The 21,958-nt window shown below is 43.9% G+C and overlaps 1 protein-coding gene across 1 annotated transcript in view; it reads right to left on the bottom strand.

Moving 5' to 3' along the window:
- hspa12a (heat shock protein 12A) overlaps positions 1 to 21,958 on the bottom strand; it is a 54,483-nt gene that overhangs the window by 6,954 nt on the left and 25,571 nt on the right. Inside the window, exons 2-10 of the mRNA XM_079280350.1 lie at positions 18,491 to 18,567; positions 16,430 to 16,557; positions 14,376 to 14,562; positions 10,774 to 10,878; positions 10,342 to 10,458; positions 7,874 to 8,045; positions 4,667 to 4,753; positions 3,102 to 3,206; positions 2,744 to 3,002 (exon numbers count right to left, since the gene is read on the bottom strand). Of these exons, the coding sequence (XP_079136476.1) occupies positions 2,744 to 3,002; positions 3,102 to 3,206; positions 4,667 to 4,753; positions 7,874 to 8,045; positions 10,342 to 10,458; positions 10,774 to 10,878; positions 14,376 to 14,562; positions 16,430 to 16,557; positions 18,491 to 18,567 (1,237 nt within the window). The remainder of the gene's footprint in view (positions 1 to 2,743; positions 3,003 to 3,101; positions 3,207 to 4,666; positions 4,754 to 7,873; positions 8,046 to 10,341; positions 10,459 to 10,773; positions 10,879 to 14,375; positions 14,563 to 16,429; positions 16,558 to 18,490; positions 18,568 to 21,958) is intronic.

The raw sequence follows: 21,958 nt of genomic DNA, 5'->3' as shown, positions 1-21,958 counted from the left end.
GAGTTATATTCAGGCGGAGAGCCCTGTCGTGTGTGTCGGCGCGGTGCTTTCATGGACTACTTCCCTCAGTCCTGTCTCTTGAGGCCTACGAGTGCATGTCTCCGTGCCTGATGCAGTCTGACTGTGGAACCATTGATCCTGAAAGAATCCATAGGACCCATCTGCTGGGATCCCATGTGTGTGATTCATGCACAGTGTGTGCAGATGTAAGTGTGTGATAGTGTTGACGACTTTCCCTCACAATGAGACAGACTGAGTACTTCCAGTTAGGGTCAGAGGAGCCTGGGGGGCAGTGAGGGCTCCAGTTTCACCCATATAAGTATCTTTTAATGTCCCTCACTGGGGGATTATGAAAACATACACAGACATGAGACACGGCCATTAAAATCTAGACTCCATGGTGGTCTCAGAGATGATGGTACTCTAATGGCTGGAAGTGAAAAGTTGTATCTTCTCTGTCTAACACTGGCTTCTAATACTCTTCTGTCATCAAGTCAGTCGCGAGTTTTTACAAGCTGCCTGCCGACTTTGCTTTACATATGCATAAACATAATGTTGCCACACCTAGACAAAACATCTGTCATCAGACAACCACTGGTAATGGCTTCTGAAAAGTCCGATCAGCACAACCCATTCTTCGAAAGCAGAAACCGTGTTGTTCACACCTGTATTACTACTATCATTCAATACAACTACCGTATATAAGAGCCCATAATGTGGTGAAAGTGGGAGGGTGAAAGTAATATGTTAGCATGTCATCATACACCCATTCATGCACCGCAGACACAGCCTGCTGGAGCATTTCGGGGTTAAGTGTCTTGCCCAAGGACACACCGACGTGCACTAGAGGAGCCGGGATGGAACAATCATTTGCTTGCAAGTGTTGAAGTTGTTCAGACCTACAAATGCTTTGGAACTGTGTTTGATGGAAGATTTAGTGAAAATACAGATGTCATTGTGAAAAAGCTCAGCAATGACTCGACTAACTATGTACACTAAACTCCTCTGGAGTAGATCAGTGAATATTGACCACATGTTATTCTTCAAAAATATTTGAGATAATGTTCAATTCACAGGATTAATCAAACTATTATTATCTATGTAAAGATATCGAGGAGTAATGTCTACCTGAGCAGAGAATGAAGTGCCTCTCCCTCTGTGTGTTGGTATCAGAGCTTCTCTTTGCTTTGATCACATAGCCGGCTATGTCACTGCTGTGTGACCTACTGGTTAGCTCAAGGCTTACAGCTGATAATGCCGTCCCATCTTTTCTAGGGCTTATTTAATATACAAGCTCTTTATGATCCAGAAAAAACATCCATCTATCATCCATCATCTTCCACTTACGGCCAGGTCGCAGAGGCAGCAGGCTTAGGAGGGTATTCCAGACGTTCCTTGCCCCAGCAATGCTTTCCAGCTCTTCCTAGGGAATCCGAGGCGTCCCAGGCCAGACGAGATATATCGTGCCTCCAGCGTGTTCTGGGTCTACCCCGTGGCCTCTTACCAGTTGGACAAAACCTATACAGGGAGGCGTCCAGGAGGCATCCTGAATAGCTGCCCGAACCACCTGAGCTGGCCCCCTTCGACGCAAGGAGCACCTGCTCTACTAACTCGTGAACAAGACGCCGAGATACTTGAACGCCCTCGCTTAGGGCAGGGCACCTTAACCGTAAGGGTTTGTGTGCCCCAGTGACCCTGGGTGTTATGATGTGGGGTGTTTCACGGACCCAAATGCCGACTCAGACAGCAAAGTTCTCTTTCAAAACCAAGGTTTGTTTATTTCCCTGTCAAGGGAAAAAACAGGAAATGGACAAAGTCAATAGGAGGAGTCTTCACGCCTCCAGCCGGTTCCAAGCCGGAAAGTGGCTAATCCTGCTGAGCGGCAGACTAAGCCGACAGGAAAACTGTCAAACGTCAGTACGGAGGCGCGTCCTCGCGCTCCGCTCGGATCTTAGCCGGGAAGTGGCCGGTCCGCGTCCTCGGCTGGCAGGCAGGCTGGATCGTCTGTGTGACACCCGAGGCTCGACACAGGAACGCCAAGACTACACAGTTGATCTCCGAGGAACTAACTGGAATGCTTCCTCGTACAGGTGAAAACCTGAGGCTCGACACTGTACGGCAGGCAGGTCGGAAAAATGAGAGCCAACGTTAGTAGCGGATCTTCAGAGAGTGAACAAACGGACTACTCACGGGTCGGAATACCAGGTAGGTAAACGGACGGACTGACAACTGAGAGAGGCACGGCAGTGGGCGGGACTCTTAGGAGGACACTACTGAGGGAAATACAGCCGAGTTAGACATAAATCTTTACACTGGGAGCGGTTTTGTCAGGGCAATAGCTCCTGGTTGGGTCTCCCAAGGCAAAGTGGTCCGTGGGTATGGGCCAGACTAAGAGGGATTCACTGACCCTATACAAATGGACCAGAACAGAGTTGTCGCAACGTGGCCCAGAAAAGGGAGAACATTGCCAGGCCATGCACATCGGCCAGGGACAGCAGGGATCACAACAGAAGCAGGGATTGGTATTCGGGGTCCGGTGCATTGTGAGCCAGGTGGCAGGCAAAGGTAGGGACCTACGAGTGTCGAGCTATGACATCACAGACAAAACAGCTGTATGTTGTCAATAAAAATCAAGCAGCTTTGAAAGATAATTCAGGCTTCATCTTATCCTACACCATGTATTCTTGTTCAGGGTACAGACACTCAGTCAGGGTCAGTCCCTGGTTGCTCTGTATGTACTCACTTGCTTTTGCGCAGGGCGTGTTCCACACTGTGGCCCCGGAACTTCTTGTAGTAGTCAATGAAGGAGAAGGGAAGGTTAATATTCAGGGGGTTGGTTCTGTCAGGGGCTGCTGCCCTCTTCCGAGACTCAAACGCAATCATCAGGTCCACCCAGGCGGCCGGCCTCTTGATCTTAAATTGGTCAATGAAATCCTGGCCAAAGATCTTACACAGCAGCTTCTCAAATTCATAGTCAATGCCGAGGGAGCCGTAGGGACCACCTGGGAAGAGAAGGGATTGTGATTGTGAATCAAATCAAATGAGAGAAGACCATAGCTGCATAAAGCAGAGATACATTATGGTATGTTCTGCCCTTTTACCTGAGGCCTTGTAGAGCTCTTTTAGATGTCCCTCTGGAAGGCGGATCTGATGAACAGTCAGGTCCACTGTTCCTCCGCCACAGTCCACCACCACATAACGGTCACCTGCACAGAGAATAATGGAAGCCGGTGTGCAGTCAGTATCTAAAACGCTTGTTATCTCACCGCATCCTGCCTGACAGGACTCATTGCTCTGACGGGTAGCTGCCTCTTCTCTACCACTACTCTGTTTGCTGTTATTAGGAACATTCTCAGGGGAGGCCGGACGTGACTCGTTATGACACGTCAGCTTCTTCAACTAGGCCACACTTCTGTGTAAGCAGCCCAGTGATGAGGTGATGAAAGATGGAAAGATGGGACTCAGGAGTAGCTTTAGCAAAGACAAGATGGTGGACAGGAGCTGACAGTCTGGACATTCGATGATTCACACACATTTTAAGCATTGTTTGATTGTTTGACTGACAGCAGAGCCAACAGGCTGTGTCATGGAGACACAAAGTGAGACAGTACAGCGCTTACAAGTCCATTTAGCAGACTAACGTCAGCTGTTCACTGAGCTACAGCGGTCCAGCCAACTGATGTTAGCATCCATAAATATAAACTATAAATTCTTCCCTTCTGGAAAACCTTTTCTTTTCTATGATTTGCAAAGCTCTTTAAAAATATATGAATGCTGTATGTCATTTAATTGAATCTTTAAAAAAAAAAGACTTAATAGATTAATCAGGGTAAACTTTTTTTTAAGTCATTGACTTATAGTCATACTACATATGATGTGAGAAGTATTCTTCATCCACAAATCCTCAAAGTCTGGAAGAACACTTTGGTTCTTTCCAAGCCTCCACGGTGAAGTAAATGGCGCTGCTGTATAATCCAAGTCTCATTTATCGAACTGCTGATTGTGATTTCTTGCTTCTGTCATCTGGCCATCATTTCTACGAGTATTGATAACATTGTACGCTGTACAGCGTAGTTGCTGAGATCACCACAATGAAGTCCCACATGGCAGCAGACAAGCAGTCAGACATCAACATTTATCCAGATCATGTAAATGTGAGATCCTCCACTGCACGTGAAAACTGTTTGTGCACAACTATGGTAAGTACAGTGAGTCTGTAAACTGTGATGGATGTTAACAGACAGTTTGCATTATAACTTTACTATTTATCTTTGTTTACTCTACCAAATAGGTTTGACTAACCTGGGAGTCTGATCATCTGCCAACGACCAATAACAAGCTCTAAGAAAATATATGCCAAGTTGTAATAAACTGTAGTTTTGCTTCCAGGACTTTAAAACTGAACTGAAGCAGTGGGATGTACAGCAGAGACACACATGGCCTCTGTACATTGAATTTTAGCTGAGTGGAACTACTTTTGGTACAACCACAATGAAACAGAATACCTCCAGATAGTAGCAGTATCCAAAAAAACAACAACACGCTCCCAAAGTCTAACCTCTGAAGCTAGCAGCTAATATGGCAGCATAAGAAACAGCAAGAGCATTGACCCTAAAGGAGGAGGGAAAGGAAATCACATCAGATGAGTAAAAGAGAAAGACCCTACCTTCTTCCAGCTCCGACCAAAGCTCCCCTACGACATTCTCCACCAAAAAGGTGCGGCTCTGCCGGTTGCGCCGAACAAGCTCCTTTGCTGGTTGTTAACAGAGAGAGAATGTTGTGGTGAGAGTGATGCAGCTGTGTGGCTCATATACAGAGGTGTGTGAGTGAAGCAAGCAGCAAGCTGACATGCACATGTATCCACACTGTGAGCGAGAATTACACATAGTATGACATAGTAATAACAATACGTTACTCAATCTATGATGTATATTTTCAGCTCAATTTAAATGACATATGGATCATTTGCCTGTATATGTGTGGAGTATAGCGACGCCTGTATGTCACACCAATCATGTGTTAACACTGTTGACATGCAGTAAAAGTGACACGTGACCCCCCCCCCCCCCCCGCCCGCCCATGAAATAGAGATAAAAGCTAAATAAAACGTTCTACTCTGCAGGTGATCGAATGCATGAAGGCATTCGGCAGTAGATCCGTTTTTAGTCAACTTGTTTCTGTAAAGGTCGTTTTGATTTAAAGAACATTTTCTAAAAATAACAAAACTTGTTTTCACATAATCCAACATCCCCCCCACACACACACACACTCAATTAATAATAATATTACTGAGCAAGACACCGAGCCCCTAACGGCCCCCGGGCGCCTGTCGTTGGCAGCCCACTGCTCCCTATATACAGGGATGGGTCACATGCAGAGACAAATTTCCCCTTCCGGGATCAATACAGTACAATAAAAAAATGAAATACACATAAATACACATATATCATCCATATCATAGTTCATGAAACTCAAAATGACATGGAGATCTTTATTAACAAACTACTAAATGGAGTTCCATTGGAAGAGCTTCCTTCTTGGCCAACGCAATGCTATCTCCCTCCCTCCCTGTGAGACCACCCACTCTCTCAGCGCCCTGAAAATAGCAATTAGAGGGCTGGGTTCCAGTGAGAGTTTAGAGAGCCCTGGACAGAGTACAAAAAGAAAACCTTTTCAATTTTGGACAGGAGGAATTTGGTAATATTCCAACTCTGTCTCGGGGCAGTTTGTAAAATAGTCACGAAATGCAATCTATTGGTTTCTTGTACAAGGAAAGGAATTTGTTTTGTATTTTTTCGTTGCTCAGGAGTTCTTTTTCAGAACGACATTCCATTAACAAAAGAAAGCACGGTAAAGCAACACAACCACCAGCACTTTGGGACACGCGGTGTCCAACAGCGGCCTGTTTGTTGGGCCCATCCAGTGACCCTCCAACCCACCAGGAGGTCTTTGTTGATATCTAATACTCCAGTAACAGCTCGGACAGTTGCATGGGTGCATTTGATTTGAGTGTCCACCACAGATGCATGATCCTAATTGGCTTACCTTTCAATGCCAAAGGTAAGGAAATTGAAACACAAGTAAATAAAAGTGAAATATTTTTATTATTGTAAAAAGGGGAAGGAGAGGTGTGTTACGCTGTTGCTGCTAATGCACACGCTAATGCACACGCTAATGCACACGCTAATGCACACGCTAATGCACACGCTAATGCACATGCTAATGACAGTAACCTGACTCATGGGAAAGATGTTATGACTACAAATGTAAAGAATCCCCTTCATGTAATATGGTTTATGAATAACCAGGAAATAACCTACTGGTAGTTAAAGTAATACAGTTCCAGTTTCTGTAATAACTGTCACCCACAACTGATATACCGTAATAATAGTAATACAATGGTAATTATTGCATTATTAAGTTTCAATGTAGGTCAGTTTCTGAAATTTGCAAACAGTTCATTCTAACTGTAAACACTCATCTTGTATCAAACAAATGCCAACTGTATGATGTTTATTACACATATCTTATTGTTGTTTCACATTATATGTATATATACATATATATGTATTAAGATAAGTGTATACTGCTGTAATATGTAGACGTGATAGCTGACAACTGATTTCCTCCCAGCTTACAAGCGGTGACTTAAACTCAAAACATCAACGTGAGCTGGGAAGACTTTAAAACCATCATGCGCGTGTTAATAATATCAATAAAATCTTGTAAAAGAAGTAAAAGCAAGTGATGGTTGGAAAGATATAAAAAGCCATGCATTTCTGTCCGGATTTAAAAAGATAGCATGTTAACCAGTGGCGGCCGGCCAATAGAGGGCTCACCCACCTTGAGCCACAAAAAGAAAAAAAAAAAAAAAAAGTATAATATTATTAATTTTCTTTTTTTAAATAATATTAATAAATAATACAAATTGTCAATATTTGTTTTTGAGCTATGTAATATACCCAGTAATATTTGTAAAATAGGATATCTGCGCAAAATAAATGCTTTTCCCTGCTGGTGCACCTCTCAGCTGTCCCCGTGCACGTCTCTACTGCGCGTGCACGTGCTGGGGCCAGATCGATTTGGCCCAAGGAAGACGGGTCTAATAAGCAGCTTAGCCAATCACTGATTAAAGAAATAAATGAGTGACTTACAATTTAGCCAATCAGCGCCCTAAAAAAGACTTCCGGGAGGACCAGACCCTCCCGGAAGTCTTTTTCTCCCGGAGTGCCCGTGTCTAGTTCTCATCTCGCGTGTTCTCGCTACCCAGCTGGACGACGGTCACCGGCTTGCGGTAAAGAAACACAACGAGGAGGTGGATAAAAACCGGCACATTTTATCAAAAATAATTGATTGTGTCAAGTTTTGTGGGGCTTTTGAGTTGGCTTTGCGTGTGCATGACGAGACCCTGGCGTGTTCAAGGGACTGGTGGATTTTGTTGCGTCCCTCGACGGTGTGCTGGAGGAGCACCTGGAGACAGCCAGCGTTTTTAAAGGGACGTCGAAGACAAAATGAGCTGTTGGACTGCATGCTGTCTGTTGTAAGGGATTACATTCTGGAGTGGAGGTGCGTTTTTGATACATTTATTTTTTGCATTGAATTATACTATTTGCTGAAATTGATTGGATGGCCCTACCCAAAAAAAAATCCACCAGCCGCCACTGTGTTAACCATGACCCGGAGGAACTATGGAAGAAACGACATGCAACAGGAGAAAACAACTGTCTGTCAGTACTAAAGTCTACAAAGAAACTGTAAATACACACAGTCAGCAAAATGTCCTCAGGGTGCATGAGTAATGACGACGGGTGGAGTCAGAGAGGATGGATGCTGTATGAAAGCACCACGTGGTGTCAGTGGCGATGGAGCGTACCTTGGGTCATTCCACTGCCCACGTTGTCGGTGGGGCTGCAGCCGTTCTGGGTGGTGAGGCTGCCCAGGTCCACCATCTGGTGGAGGCGGAGCTTGCGGCAGTAGATCGATGCTGCCTCTGGTTCTAAGGCGATGATCAGCTGCTCTGGGCTTTCACGGGACACCAGACCAGACTACACACGAGAAGAATACAGACAACATGAACTTTTGCTGTTTTCAACTTCTTTCCAACAAACGATTCATAATAGTGACGTGTTTAAAATGTGTCACTAGTTCTGTGAAAGTTACTGGAGACTGTTTTCACATGTAATCTTATCTGGAATCACTCTCATATCGATGCATCTTTCTTGTTAAATTCATTCACTTGGAATTCAAAAAAATAGTTTCGGAGCTGATATACAATATTCATATCAATCATGACAGTACGTGTTTTTCTACACATAAGCGTAGGAACTGTAGTGAACAGGGTTTAAGATCAACGACGTCCCGTCAATAGAACATGTCTCTGATAATGCTACATTGTAAACAACAACTCTGTTTTTAAATCAGCAGGAGGAGAGCTAGTTAGCAGCTGTTAGCAGCTGTTAGCAGCACCGTCCTGCTTGGCTAAATAACGGAGCTAACAGCTAACGTTGATGGAGGGTGCATTGAGTTATGCTTGGCTTGTTGTAGAACTGCTGGCTTTTTTTGCCTGCTGGCTTTTAACGTCCAATGAAGCGGCACTGCTTTTACTGTTTGAGAGCGACAGAGGAGCCGGAGAAGAAGCGGTGCTTGGTGTTAGCATGAGTGGATCAAAGGAATGGGTTCCATCATGGCTCCCGGACTACTAACGGCTGCTGAGATCAGAGGAGACGTGGTTGCAGTGGGCTGCTGTTCGCTGACTTCCTCCCTCCCTCTGTCCTCCATGAGCAGCCAATCAAACAACCACACCGCCTGATGCTGAGTCACTGTAGACGCTCCCTTTCTCTCTACCTCTGTGATCTACTCACATCCTCCCTCTGTCGGCTCATCCCTCCATCCACAGTTAGAAGCTCTCCTCTTCCCTGTTTCTGCCCTCGTCATTCATACACCCCCCTCCTCTCTTCCTCCTCTTTTAGCTCGACACCAGGGATGTGATCAGGACAAAGGGATGATGTCATTGGGGAAGACAGGAATCTGAATCAGCCCAAAACAAGTGCCAAACGTTTTTTAAACTTACTACAGTAAGAGTTTTGATGGTACTTTGGAATTATTTCCAGTCACTTATCTGCTCTCTTTCCGAGAGTATGATGGGAGGATTGATATCAATCTCTGATCAGCATTTTGACATAATCAATGGATCATACAACAAAGCTTAATGTTAAAGGTTCCACAGAGAATGATCACCAGCTCTGCAGCTCCCCATAGCTTTACACAGCTTTTTATGTCGTTCCACCGCGAGCAGTTAAAACCTAACCTGGCATTGTGTTACTGCCTTTAAGTTTCTTACCAAATGTGAAAGTCTGGCAACTATGACAATTTACAGCGTCATTTTAGCACATTTCACGTGGTCTGCTAGGCCTTCCTCCCCGTCATGTGTGGCTGAGTTAATGAATGATCCACTCACATCTCTGAAAGGAGGGAGACACTCTAAGGTAGCTGGATATGTGAAACGCATGTCTGTCATTACAACGAGCAAAGAAATGTGGTCAATCTCTGTGTGCAAGTATAAAAACACTCCAAACAATTCTTACACATAAGCAACAACAGTCAGCTTTACTGTGATGACAGCACTGGTGTCATACATGTATACGATGTTCTCCTGTTCATCTCGCTTCTATTTGCAGCACTAATCTCAGTCACACTCTTTGGGGCCTTTTTCATGAAGGACACAGGGCACGACTCGTTTGAAATGGCCGGTTTCAGCAATGAAAATGCATCCGTCCTCATGAACAGGTGGTCTTCATATTCATGCATGTGCAGTAGTGACGTACAAAGGTTATGTAATGTATTTGAATCTTATATCATCATATGTATTCAGCCTCAGAGAGAAAAACTAAATACCGCCGGATGTGTCTGCAACGACGACCGCTGATTGAGGGTCTACCCATGCCTACTGCCTAACGTATTCCACTATCTCAGCACATTATAGCCCAGGCTGACTCTAAGGAACATAACTAGAGAACAGAGTTCATTGGATAGAATGAGTTGAGATGTCTCCTCATTTCTGTTCTTAGGTTTCTGCACTGGCCTCGGTTTGATTCAGGACACATTTTAAGATTCTACTTACCCTTCACACACCTCTTTCACATTATGTGAAATGTGCTAGATGTGTTACCTTGTTGTTCCCAAGGTTAACTGCAGAATTGGTGGAGGGTTTAATATTGTTTTTTCGATGGTTACAATCTCATTCAAGATTTGTAACCAGTCATTTGCAAACCAGTTGTGTTCAGACTAGAGATGCAAACCGGAGTCTGGAAGTAAAGACGTGGATGAGGCCTGTCTGCCTACCTTATAGGCAGCTTCCCTCATGAACTGCTTTGCAGGCATTTTCCAGATAGCAGGAACAGTGATCACCCATCTCACATCATTGTTGTCAAACTCAGCGCCTGTCTGATCGCTCAGCTCCTGCAGGAGGAAAAGTAAGAGAAACCCGGCCAACAGGTGAGCTGACTCATGGTAGGGTTAGTCTCCCACTGTGGGCTCAGACCATTACTGTAAAAAACAATTTAAATTCATAAACAAGAAGTACTGGGTCATGTTTATTCCTTACGCCGAAAACACACCAGAGCACCTGCACCATTCACATGAGATAGAAGTCATTGGACCAAACTCAACATTGGCTTCAGGGCTCATGCTGGGATTCTACAGAATGTGAAATGAACAATGCATTGTGTATGTAACACATCAGAACATACACAAGTGCTGCCAGACGTATGTTACCTTTAGTGCCTGCTCCTTAAAGAAGGCCAATGCGTATGCAAAGATATCCAGAGCTTTCACTCGCTTCCCATTGGCTGCGTGGAGGTCTGTATCGATGGACAGATTCTGATAGACAGTAGAAGACGACAAAGAGTTGAATGAAGGACATAGAATCATCAGATGAAGAGGGGACATGGGCTCTGCTGTCTTTCTATATCTTCTGTGTTGATTCAACATAATGTATTTAATATAACACTATATATTTTCGAACAGTTGATTCCTTCCAACATGTCTTTACTCTAGCAGGGTTCCCACGCTTGCCTTGAAAAACATTTCCATGCTACCTCCTGATTTTCCAGGTACCATATTAAGTGATGATCTATAGGCCCCTGAAGCTTTCCGCCCCCATCCGCGCCCCCCTCCTCTCACACACACAACCCCCTCAGACACCTGACTACTTACTTGATTTAAAAGATGTGCCAGTCAAGTCTACATTGTAAATGCTTAGAAATGATGTCTTATTGATAATATCAATGCATGAAATAATGCAACAAGCTGTAGATGAACAACAAATGTGTTTTGTAGACCCAGACAGCCAGAACCTCGCTGCACCGACTGTCTCCTAAAAATGACGTTTGACTAAAAACGTATTTTCTCCCTGATTACGTTTGTGTTTGACTTATTACATTGACGTATTACAAATACGTTTCCAATCAACATTTTAATATTTTTTTCCCTCTCCACCACCGCCTCTCCTTCTCCCTATTACGCGGTCAGAATACGACCACAACACGCCGCCCGTCTCCGGCAGAAAGAAATGCGCTCATCCAGGCCGAGCAACGAGGAACATTACAACGGCTACAACACCTCCACAAAGGCCCGCGTGTAAAATCCGGGAGTATTTGTCATACGTCAAACACAAACGTAATCAGGGAGAAAATACGTTTTTAGTCAAACGTAATTGAGAATGCATTTTAGTTTTGGGGGAACGTCATTTTTAGGAGACAGGACTGCACCATGAGACCACCATTACATTTTTCCTCTCGTGCACCCCTAGAGGCAGCTGGGTGCACCCTGGGGGTGCGCGCACCACACTTTGGGAATCCCTGCTCGACATGGGATCATCCATTTCTATCTCCAGTAAAAGCTGTTCACATGTAAAGGGTTTTTATAAACTCATCTTAATTCTGTGCTCAATAGTTTCATTGTATTACTATTTTACACATCATCCAATAAAAATTTCCTGTTTCAACTGTTTCAATTTCCATGTAAGTGTTAACTTTTGCTCAGTTTCCATGACTTTTCCAAACCTGGAAAATGAAAAAATAAATTCCATGTTTTCCATGGTTTCCAGGTACCGTGGGAACCCTGTCTAGGCTTGTGATAAGCACGGCAGCATGTACCGTAGCTTGAGATTAGTCACTGTCCTTTTCTGACTGATCAGTTCTTGTCAGAATGGAGCAGCATTTACAACATCATCAAGTATTACCACTATGAAATGTTGATTGTGGTCTGAACATCATTTTCAACGTATTAAACACACGAGGCCCCACCGCCCCCCCAACAACCACAGTCCTCAACTCGCTCTCCAACCAGCCGTCACTTTTATCTCACAAATACTTCAGACGTTTGCAAACATGGGAAGCTTTTCCAAGGCCAAAATAAAAAGATCTGTAAAGTTCAAGTTAAAATTCTGTAGGTCAAATTAGGGCTGGGCGATAAATCGATTTAATCGATTAATTCGAATGTGTGCTTTAAGGCGATGTGTTTTATTGAAAATCGAGAAAATCGCCCCCACCCCTCCCCCCCGTTGGGCTCCCGTAGTAGAGTGCGCGCGCATTGTTTACAAACGAAAACAATGGCGGCCAGCAGTGAAGCTCTCGTTCATAAGAGAGGGAAGAATGTGTCTTCGGTAGTCTGGAAATGGTTCGGGTTCGTGTCATCTGACACAGAACAAACAGCACCACGATGTAAGGTCTGTCTAAAAGCTATTGCTACAAAATCAAGCAGCACAACAAATTTAATGCAGCACCTCAAACAGAGGCATGCCGCCGAGTGGGAGAAGTGTTGTTGCCCTGAGGAGGGAGCAGGACCGCGGGAGCACAAGCGCCGCCGCCGCCGCCGCCGCCACCTCACAACAACAACCCAGCATTTTGGAGACATTCACCAACTGTACTCCGCATGAGAAGAAGAGTGCCCGGTGGAAAGCCATCACGGATGCAGTCGCGATGTATATCGCAAAAGATATGGTGCCCATATACACCGTGGAAAAGCCGGGGTTTATTCACCTTCTCAAAGCTTTGGACCCCAGGTACGTGCTACCAAGCCGTAAACATTTTTCTGACGTTGCCTTGCCTCGGCTGTACAATAGTACACGCCAAAGGATTTCTGCGGAGCTGGAGGGGATGTCATTCTACTCCGCAACAACTGACCTGTGGTCCAGCAGGTTGACCCAGACACCGATCCACTTGACTGGTAGAAGCGTCACCAACTTAACTTTCCAAGGCTAAGTACTTTAGCAAAGAAATACCTCTCTGTGCCAGCTACAAGTGCCCCCTCTGAGAGGCTTTTCAGTGTGTGGGAGGGCATTGTTACATGCCACCGTGCATGCCTGAAGCCAGAGGTAGTAGACAGGCTTGTCTTCCTGGCAAAAATATTTAGAAAAAACATGCACTACTGTTTAATACTGTTGGTTATGTTGTGAATGCACTTGATTTTGTTTACATGCACTTATTTACTGTGCAAAATATGTTATGTTGATGTTAGATCAGATGTTGCACTTTTGAAAATGTGAATGTTAAAGGGTCACATACATTTTATTTCATGCTGTGTTTGTATCAGTGTATTCAGTTAGAAAAGCTTACTGTAAAAAGTTACATTTGCACAGTTGTTTACAATGGAAGGCTACTATTTAATGCCATTTAATGTTATGTTTAATTTAATTTTATATTTAAATGATTCAGGGAAACAAAAGAGTGACCAAATACTTTTTGTATACTACAGGCACCTTTCTACAATGTTCAGGTTTTGTTTGCACTTTATTTTTATCAACCTACTTGGGAAAATCATCACAAAATAAAATAAAAAATAGTTTTCAACAGCTTCTGTCATCTGCAAAAAAATTTGGGGGAAAAAATCGATTTAAATCGTGAATCGGATTTTTTGTAAAAAAATCAGAGATTTTTTTTTTAGGCCATATCGCCCAGCCCTAGGTCAAATATTAATGTTCATTCGGGTTGTGATGAGTGTAAAACAGTTTTCTCTACTCCTTAACTCTGATGCTCGTACTTGATGACGACTCTCTGCACCGTGTGCTTTGTTCCTATACTGCTGCTGTGACTTGTGAATTCCCCCCCCAGGGGAATTAATAGAGTATCTATGTATCTATTAAAACACCACAGCAGACACATATGGTATGGCTGATGGTAACAATCACCTGCAGAGAATTATTGGCAGGAAAGAAATAGAAAAAGTCAGCAGCAGTGTGCTGCAGTCTCAGCTCCGGCTCACCAAACTGCATCACAGTGCAGAACGGTGGACAGGCTGCTCGTACTGCTGAAGAGACAGCCAGGAGAACTGCTCTGCATGTATTCAGTGTGTGTACAGGGTGTTTGTGTCCTCACTGCAGTCGTGTGGAGCTTCATTTTGAATTTTTCCAGATAGAGCCATTGTTTGGACTCGCTGGGGTCCAGGTCATGGTAGAAGTCACGTGCCGCGTAGCCAAAACTGTGGAACTTCCTGTCTGGAGTCAGCAGGATCGTGGTTGGAGTCTTCTGATTGGACACCCCAGGGTCCCCGCCTTCCCATCGCCTGGAAGGAAGTCAGTTATCAATACATGCATCTGTATTTCTGCTTTTGTATGAATCAAATATAGTCTAGTGGAGCCACCATTCAACCACTCCACTCTTCAGACTTTCCATCATTGGCACACGCAGTTATGCATCTATTTCAAGCTGTATGCAAAGTGAAGAGTCAGCACCTTTCAGTTCAGTTCTTGTAACGTTTGTGTGAGGTTCAAGTCAGCCGTTAAATTCCGTCAGAAAGGCCGTGTTAACTTCTCTCGTAAGCTAGCTGAGCTGCCACAGTATTACTGGACAAATGGAGGTCAGATATTATTCGTGTTATCTCTGTTCCTTGGGAGGTGTGTGATGGGATTATGGAGGCCGTCTCACTAAGAGCAGCTGATGTGAAGAAGAACTCATTTGGGAGCTCTGGGAAAAACTGGATGGAACAGCTTCTAGCTGAAAATAAATATGAGGTTGGTGGGATATCTCTTCCATTTAGAAATGCACCGATCGAAACCAAACGGTTTTCAGCTGATCGACTTATTACGTAATGCTTATGTAATGTGTATAGCTATGGGTGAGAGGCAGTGGACAGTGGCAGGTTGAACATCTCTTTCAGAGTGACACGTGAATACATTATTAATTAACCAAACCGGAAACGAAGCGGTAGGTAGAGCAGCAGACATCACAGAGCACGCACGTATTAATCTGCTGCTGAAAATAGTCCACAACAAATACACCATCTTCTTTCCTGTATTTCTTTGAGTCATTTGTGTTTTTTGAAGATTATTCAACAGGCAGTGTACAGTTGGATGTTCTGTGAGACGGAGTTGTATCTTTTGCTTTTAAGTCAGAACACCAACAACAGAGCAGGCAGCATGCATCACTAAGGCCTGAAGCATGCACTGAGCTGTGCTGGACAAACAGTGATGAAGGGATTCTGCTGTGAGAGGGCCAGCCCAGGTAGGAACAATACTCAAATAATCTATTGCTTGCAAATAATATTTTGGAAGCTGCATCTTTGTGAATGTTTGAAGCGATGAGGATCTAGCTTCCATCTCTAAGAAGCTGTCAGCACACCGGATTGCTTTGTTTTCTGTATTTGGGGGGTTGTTGCGCAACCAATCAGCTTCCTGCTCCATTTGTTGCCCTCACAACACAATGAGGACAGCTGATGGATGCTAATGTTTGTACGAGCACAGCAGTCAACCTCCACCCCTCTGATGCAGCTCTTCAAGAATGCTTTGCTAGAAACTCAACCCCTGCTCACTGCTCCACACTCTGTCCAGGCTTTGTTTGGGGAGGGGTTCCAGCAGAGGAGGGACTCACCCAAACTAAATAAGCAGGGGGCCCTGGAGCGGTCTTCACTTTAAAGCTGTAGCGCTGAGTAAAAGCATCTGCTGACTACAGGTAATGACCTGATCTGAGATCTGGATCTCTGTCTCGCTTCATCAGGAATGTGTGGCTGTGGTTTGATCAGACAGAGACCAAACTCACCAACTGTCTACCTTCAGTTTTGGATTCAAATGTTGCAAAATCCTGAGACATTTCTCAAACCCGTTAGAAAATGACAAGAGAAAAAAAAGAATACCGATAGCTCTCATGTGAAAAAAAGACTGTTCTGACTTTGGCAGAACATGTGTTGATGTCATCTCTCACAGTAAGAAGCTGATTGAGACATTACATTCATGGGCCTATCAAAAACAAAGCGGTTGGTCTTTTGAATAGACCAATTCATTCAAAACATAGCAATGTAAGAAAGTCATTTCTGTTGCAAATGACATATTTGACAGTGTTCAAAGAAGGTAGACCACGATCAGCAAAGTTCATGCTAATGCAGCTCCGCCCCACACTTTCCAGCTGTGAGTGACTGCATTGCAGTGCTGGCCTACCTCATAGTGTGAATGCACTCTGGCTCCTTAGCGAAGGCATACGCATAACCGCTCGACGTGGTGCCGAAATCAATGGCAACCACCACCACGAAGGACGGCCCCGACGGCACCTGGTCTGTGTCGGTCTGCTGTACAGAGAGCAGATACAGAGTTATGGGGTTAGGACATGAGACCAACACACATACAAACAAGCACTCTAGGCTGTAATAAATGCATTCACATTCACAGCCATCCACAGCAACACTTTACAGTACGGGGTCATAGGGTCGAGGTACGTGAGTTAAGGTACGGGGATCAAGGTACGGAGGTCACATTAGATGAAATATTCCCTGTACTCACTTGGAAACTTGGTTTATGATAAATGGTAAGGCTGCTTTACTTCCCAATATCTAACGCTGGTATTATTCAGGAGGTCTCTGATCTTTTTGCTTTCTTAATGTCTCGTTTCGACAGAGTCTTGATTTTAGGTGATTTTAACATACATATATGCTGCCCCTCTTTTACCTCCTTTATAAAGCATTTACATGACACTGTTCATTCTTTTATTCTTACCCTGCCCACAATAAGGGACACGCCCTGGTTATTGGTCTGTTGTCTGGTTTTATTGTGTGTCAATCTCTGTGAAAAAAGCTGTTATTCTTCAGTTCCTCTGTCCACCTCCAACTTCCACAGTGGTTACTTATTTGTCTCTATGTAAACTCCATTGATAGATTTCACAAGGCCTTTAACACTGCAGCTACACATAATAATAAGCATGAACCAAATATGTCTACAGATGAATTGCTAACAAACTTCAACAATACGTGTAAAGTAGCACTTGACTCCGTAGCACCGGTCAAGTCACATTCTCTTCAAACTAAATAACAAGACCAGAGAAATAAAACAAGATGCAGACTTGAAGTAGACGAAGGACCGCCTGATGGACGAACACCTACCTATCACAAAGCTGTCAAACAAGCCAAGTCCTGCGAGTTCTCTTCCATCACTTTATCAAACCATCAACTCTGTAATCAACCCTCCTCCTAGTAAACAAGCTGAAGCCACTCCTGTGATCTGTGAGCAATTTTCATCCTTTACCTACAAAAACAGGTGAATTAAAGCCCCAGAGTCGCCATGCCACCGGTGGCCCTTCTTCTCCACAGCTATCCCTGTGCCTTACTCGATACCCTTCAGCCCCTTGCACTGTGCCCTGCATAACGACATAATGACATCATCAAAGATTTTTCGCCTGCCAGATTCCTTAACAGTGACGGTCCCACTTTGTTATCGATTGCATAAGCTCTGTCTGCTGGCTGTGCTCCGTCCTACATTAAGCACAGAAACAAACCTCGACCCGTGTGTTTTTAATGCTGTATGACTCATTTCTAAATGACCATTTTTACCAAACGTTCTAGAGAAGACTGCGTACTCGGAGTTGATTTCTTTTATGACTATTTTTTACAAATTACAACCAGGTTTTTGTGCACGTGATAGCGCTGAATCTGCTCTCATCAATTCAGGAGATCTACTGGGATGTTTATTGTGCTGTATCAGACAGTTTCATATCAATCAACTTCATTTCTAAGATCCCCCCCCCCCCACATCAAACGTGCTAATGAAAAGCCGATCATATGGACAAGGGAAGAGCAAACCGTATTTAGTATTTTGAGTTTCATAGCAGTAGAGCTGCTTTCCAGTGTGAGCTGTTGTTTGTTCAGTGTTTGTACATTCTCATGATAGAAATAGTTTACCAAAGTATACTTCACTCCTCAGCAGGAGCGCTGCATTACTTTCTGTTCAAAATACATGAAAGGAAACACAGATGCGAATCTATTTCTTTCACTTTAAAAATCTGAAGCCAGATATGGAGGTTCATTTATTGTCATTGTACAACACAGGGTTGCGTAACGGAATGTAGTTTTTAGTCTCATTTTGTTACAGAAGAAGGAAAACTACTGGAAGGTGGAAGTCTGGTGGTACGACAGCTGAAGTATGTGTACTGTTATGTAATGTAGTTTATGAAACACAAAGAAAGCATCACAGGTACAAAGTATCAAGAGGTGAAGAAGAGAGTTGAGCCACCTGAATATGTGAAGGAGACAGTGGGGTGATTCCAGGGTCACCCATGCTCTTTGCTGGAGAAGGATTCGCCATCGCATCTGTAGAGGAAGACACACAGATATTCATGTCAGAGCCACACACTGTACCTTTCATTTGGTATCATTCATTTACATACCTGTGCTAAACTACATACTGGCCTGAATATGAGACAATACATTTTCTGTAAATGATGTTTGAAAAAGTGTGGGTCATATTATATTGATGACTCGTCAATACCGTGCTTCCAAAGTCAGAGTACTTTGTGAATGGAGAGCACCAGCATAGCAGCAGCTCCTACAGTGTGTGGGACCTGAATGTGTCGAGGTCAGCGCTCTCTGGCAGCTCGTGGGACAGATTCTGTCAAGTTACAGTTGACAACTAAGTCTGTCCAAAATGTCATCACTTAGTCATTTTATGCTTTTAGACATTTGTGTAATGTTGTCATAATTAGCATAGGAATTTTTGAGTTATGGCCAAAGATGTGTTTTGTCAGGTCACCGTGACCTTTGACCTCCATATCCTTATCCGTTCATCTGAAGAGATTGAGCCCAGGCTCTCCTGAGGTATGCTGTTCATGAGAATGGACGCCCCTGAAGCACTATGCCTCGCGGAGCAAAACGCACTTCCTGACAAGTGAAATGAGCTGAAAGTGTCTCTCAAGGTCTTTACTGAGGACTGAACCACCTGCCAAACGGTGAAACGGTGTCCCACAATGGAGTGATGATGGACTCAAAAAGAGAGTGGGAACTGTCAGAGGAAATTATTGTTCTAAAGTCAGATACCTCGTATATCTGATATACATTTAGTTGAATAAACTTAGTTCAGGAACGGGACCACGCCCAGAACAGGGCTCATTTCCCCTGCACAAGTATTTAAGCTCGAACGCACCTGTTCACTTCCTCTTCGACTCCGTTCTCTCATCCCTCCCCCCCAACCCCAGTTTTGTTTTCCTATTTTTTCTCTCTTGCAGGATTACAGGAACGACAGGGGACTCTGCACCGCTAGAGCTTCCCAGAGATGGCCCCACTCAACAGTCTCCGTTCCCACCAGCTGCCGGACACCAACTGTCCTCCATCCCTCTACCTCAATCCCTACCCTACCTCCTTTTATCTCTCTACCTCAATCCCTACCCTACATCCCTTCATCCCTCTACCCTACATCCCTTACCCTACATCCCTTAATCTCTCTACCTCTACCCTACATCCCTCTACCTCTACCCTTACCCTACATCCCTTAATCTCTCTACCTCTACCCTACATCCCTCTACCTCTACCCTTACCCTACATCCCTTAATCCCTCTACCTCTACCCTTACCCTACATCCCTTCATCTCTCTACCTCTACCCTACATCCCTCTACCCTTACCCTACCTCCCTTCATCTCTCTACCTCTACCCTACATCCCTCTACCCTTACCCTACATCCCTTCATCACTTGACCCCTTCTGCTTCCTAAACCTAACTATCATTACCCAATAAAAACGCTAGAAACTTATCCTGTTATTGGTGTGGTCCTTGTTAGTGAATTGGTGTTTTCTTTGTTAACTATAACTGAAAGGTCACCGAGTTGTATTTTGATTTGGTTTTGTTCATATTTCACCCGTCAGGGCCTCATGGACTCACGTGCAGCTGGTTTATATGAATGCAAAACTATAACTCATCTTTTACAGTGTTATGTGTATCACACAACTTTAAGACATGAGGACCTGCCAGCTGGCAGATGTGAACACCATACATCTGTATTTAAGTACGCTGTGTAAAAAAGCTTGTGGGATGTGAGTGCTTAAGTTCAGTCTTGACCTTAGACAAAATGTCCATTTATTAGCATAGTGGTGGATGGAGTTTGCTCAATTATCAGGGACAAGAGAGTGTGTGTGTGTGTGTGTGTGTGTGTGTGTGTGTGTGTGTGTGTGTGTGTGTTATACTGCCTTGCAGCACTGCCTACCAGTGACATTTTGCCTTAAACAGTGATTGAAATCAGCTCAAGACTTTGAGCACAATACCAGTGGTGTATAGTAACGAAGTAGAAATACTTCGTTACTGTACTTTAGTAGTTTTTTTGGGTATCTGTACTTTACTACTTATATTTCTGTTGACTTTTACTTTTACTTCACTACATTTTGCAAAGAAAACTGATACTTTTACTCCGATACATTTCCCCTGAAACCTTCGTTACTCGCTACAAAATCAAATCTATCTTTAGAAACAAAATGAATCATGAGAGCAGCGTCGGGGACTGCGGTGGAACACAGACTGCAAGCAAGCAGGTTTGGTGAATCAGTGGTCCTAGCAGCAAGTTAAATCATTGGTTAATCACGTTAATGCACAATTGCAAACAAGTGCTCTCAAAGCCGGGGTGTTTTGATTCCCAGTGATGCCCAGGATGCTACATGCTATAAGCTAGCGAGCGACTACCTGAGTATAATCCCACTCTACGATGACTGATTTCATGATGGAAGCAGAAATGGAAGCACCTGCTACTCCCGAAACAAACTACGGTGGTGACGAAGACGAACACCAGTGGATCGCTAGCGAGTTAGTGAGCTGAGGAAGTGTTGACAGTTGTGACACCATAGGATTGACGGGAGCCGAGAGAGTGCAGCATTAGCATTAGTGTTAGCATTAGTGAAATCCTTCGCAGCTGTGCGCAAGCTGTCTGTGACGCTGAACACACCTCTACCTGCCTCAGCGGCCTGTGAAAGGCTATTTAGCATCGCAGGACTAGTCTTCAGCCCAAGAAGAGCGAGACTGAATTCTCGCAATTTTGAAAACCAGCTTCTTTTGAAGATGAACAGGACATGTTTCAGTTTCAAGTAATGACTGGGTTGTTCCTTTCGGTGCTGCTTTAGTATTGATCATGTTTTGATATTTGAGTCATGTTGTGGATGATCAGATGGAGTTATGATGGTAGCAGTCGCCCAATTGCAGATTCAGCTTCAGCAAAACCTTTGTCTGTTGTGTTCAAATCAGGCCCATAGGAGTTTACAAGGCAGGTGTCCTTTCTCTAAACACTGACCTGATGCATCAAGTGGATATGTTTTGCTGAACATAATATTATGCATTTGTCCTCTACATCCTCTAGTCGGAATGAGCAGACTTATAAACGCACTGTTACAACTCCTTCATAGTGTCATATTGCTTTTCGGAGAGTTATGATGATAAGTTCACAGTAGATGCAAAAGTATACTTATGTACAATATATTATGTTGAACATTGTTGCTCCTGGATGGATCACAGCCAACCCAATTATGTTCAACACAGCTCCATGTCCTTGGTCATGGTGCCACAGCACTTAAAAGAATAAACTTCATCATTCTCAAAATTCTGACCCTTTGCTTTTTTATCAACAGCATTTACTTGTACTTTTACTTTCAATGAACAGGTTATGATGTTCATTTAATGTTCAGGTTACGATGTACATTTAATATCAGAAAATTACTTTTGATACTTAAG

The sequence above is a fragment of the Melanostigma gelatinosum genome (genome assembly GCF_949748355.1).
Source record: "Melanostigma gelatinosum genome assembly, chromosome: 12".
NCBI classification, from domain to species: domain Eukaryota; kingdom Metazoa; phylum Chordata; class Actinopteri; order Perciformes; family Zoarcidae; genus Melanostigma; species Melanostigma gelatinosum.
Note: the sequence above shows the minus strand (reverse complement) of the source record. Positions and strands in the feature narration are given on the sequence as shown.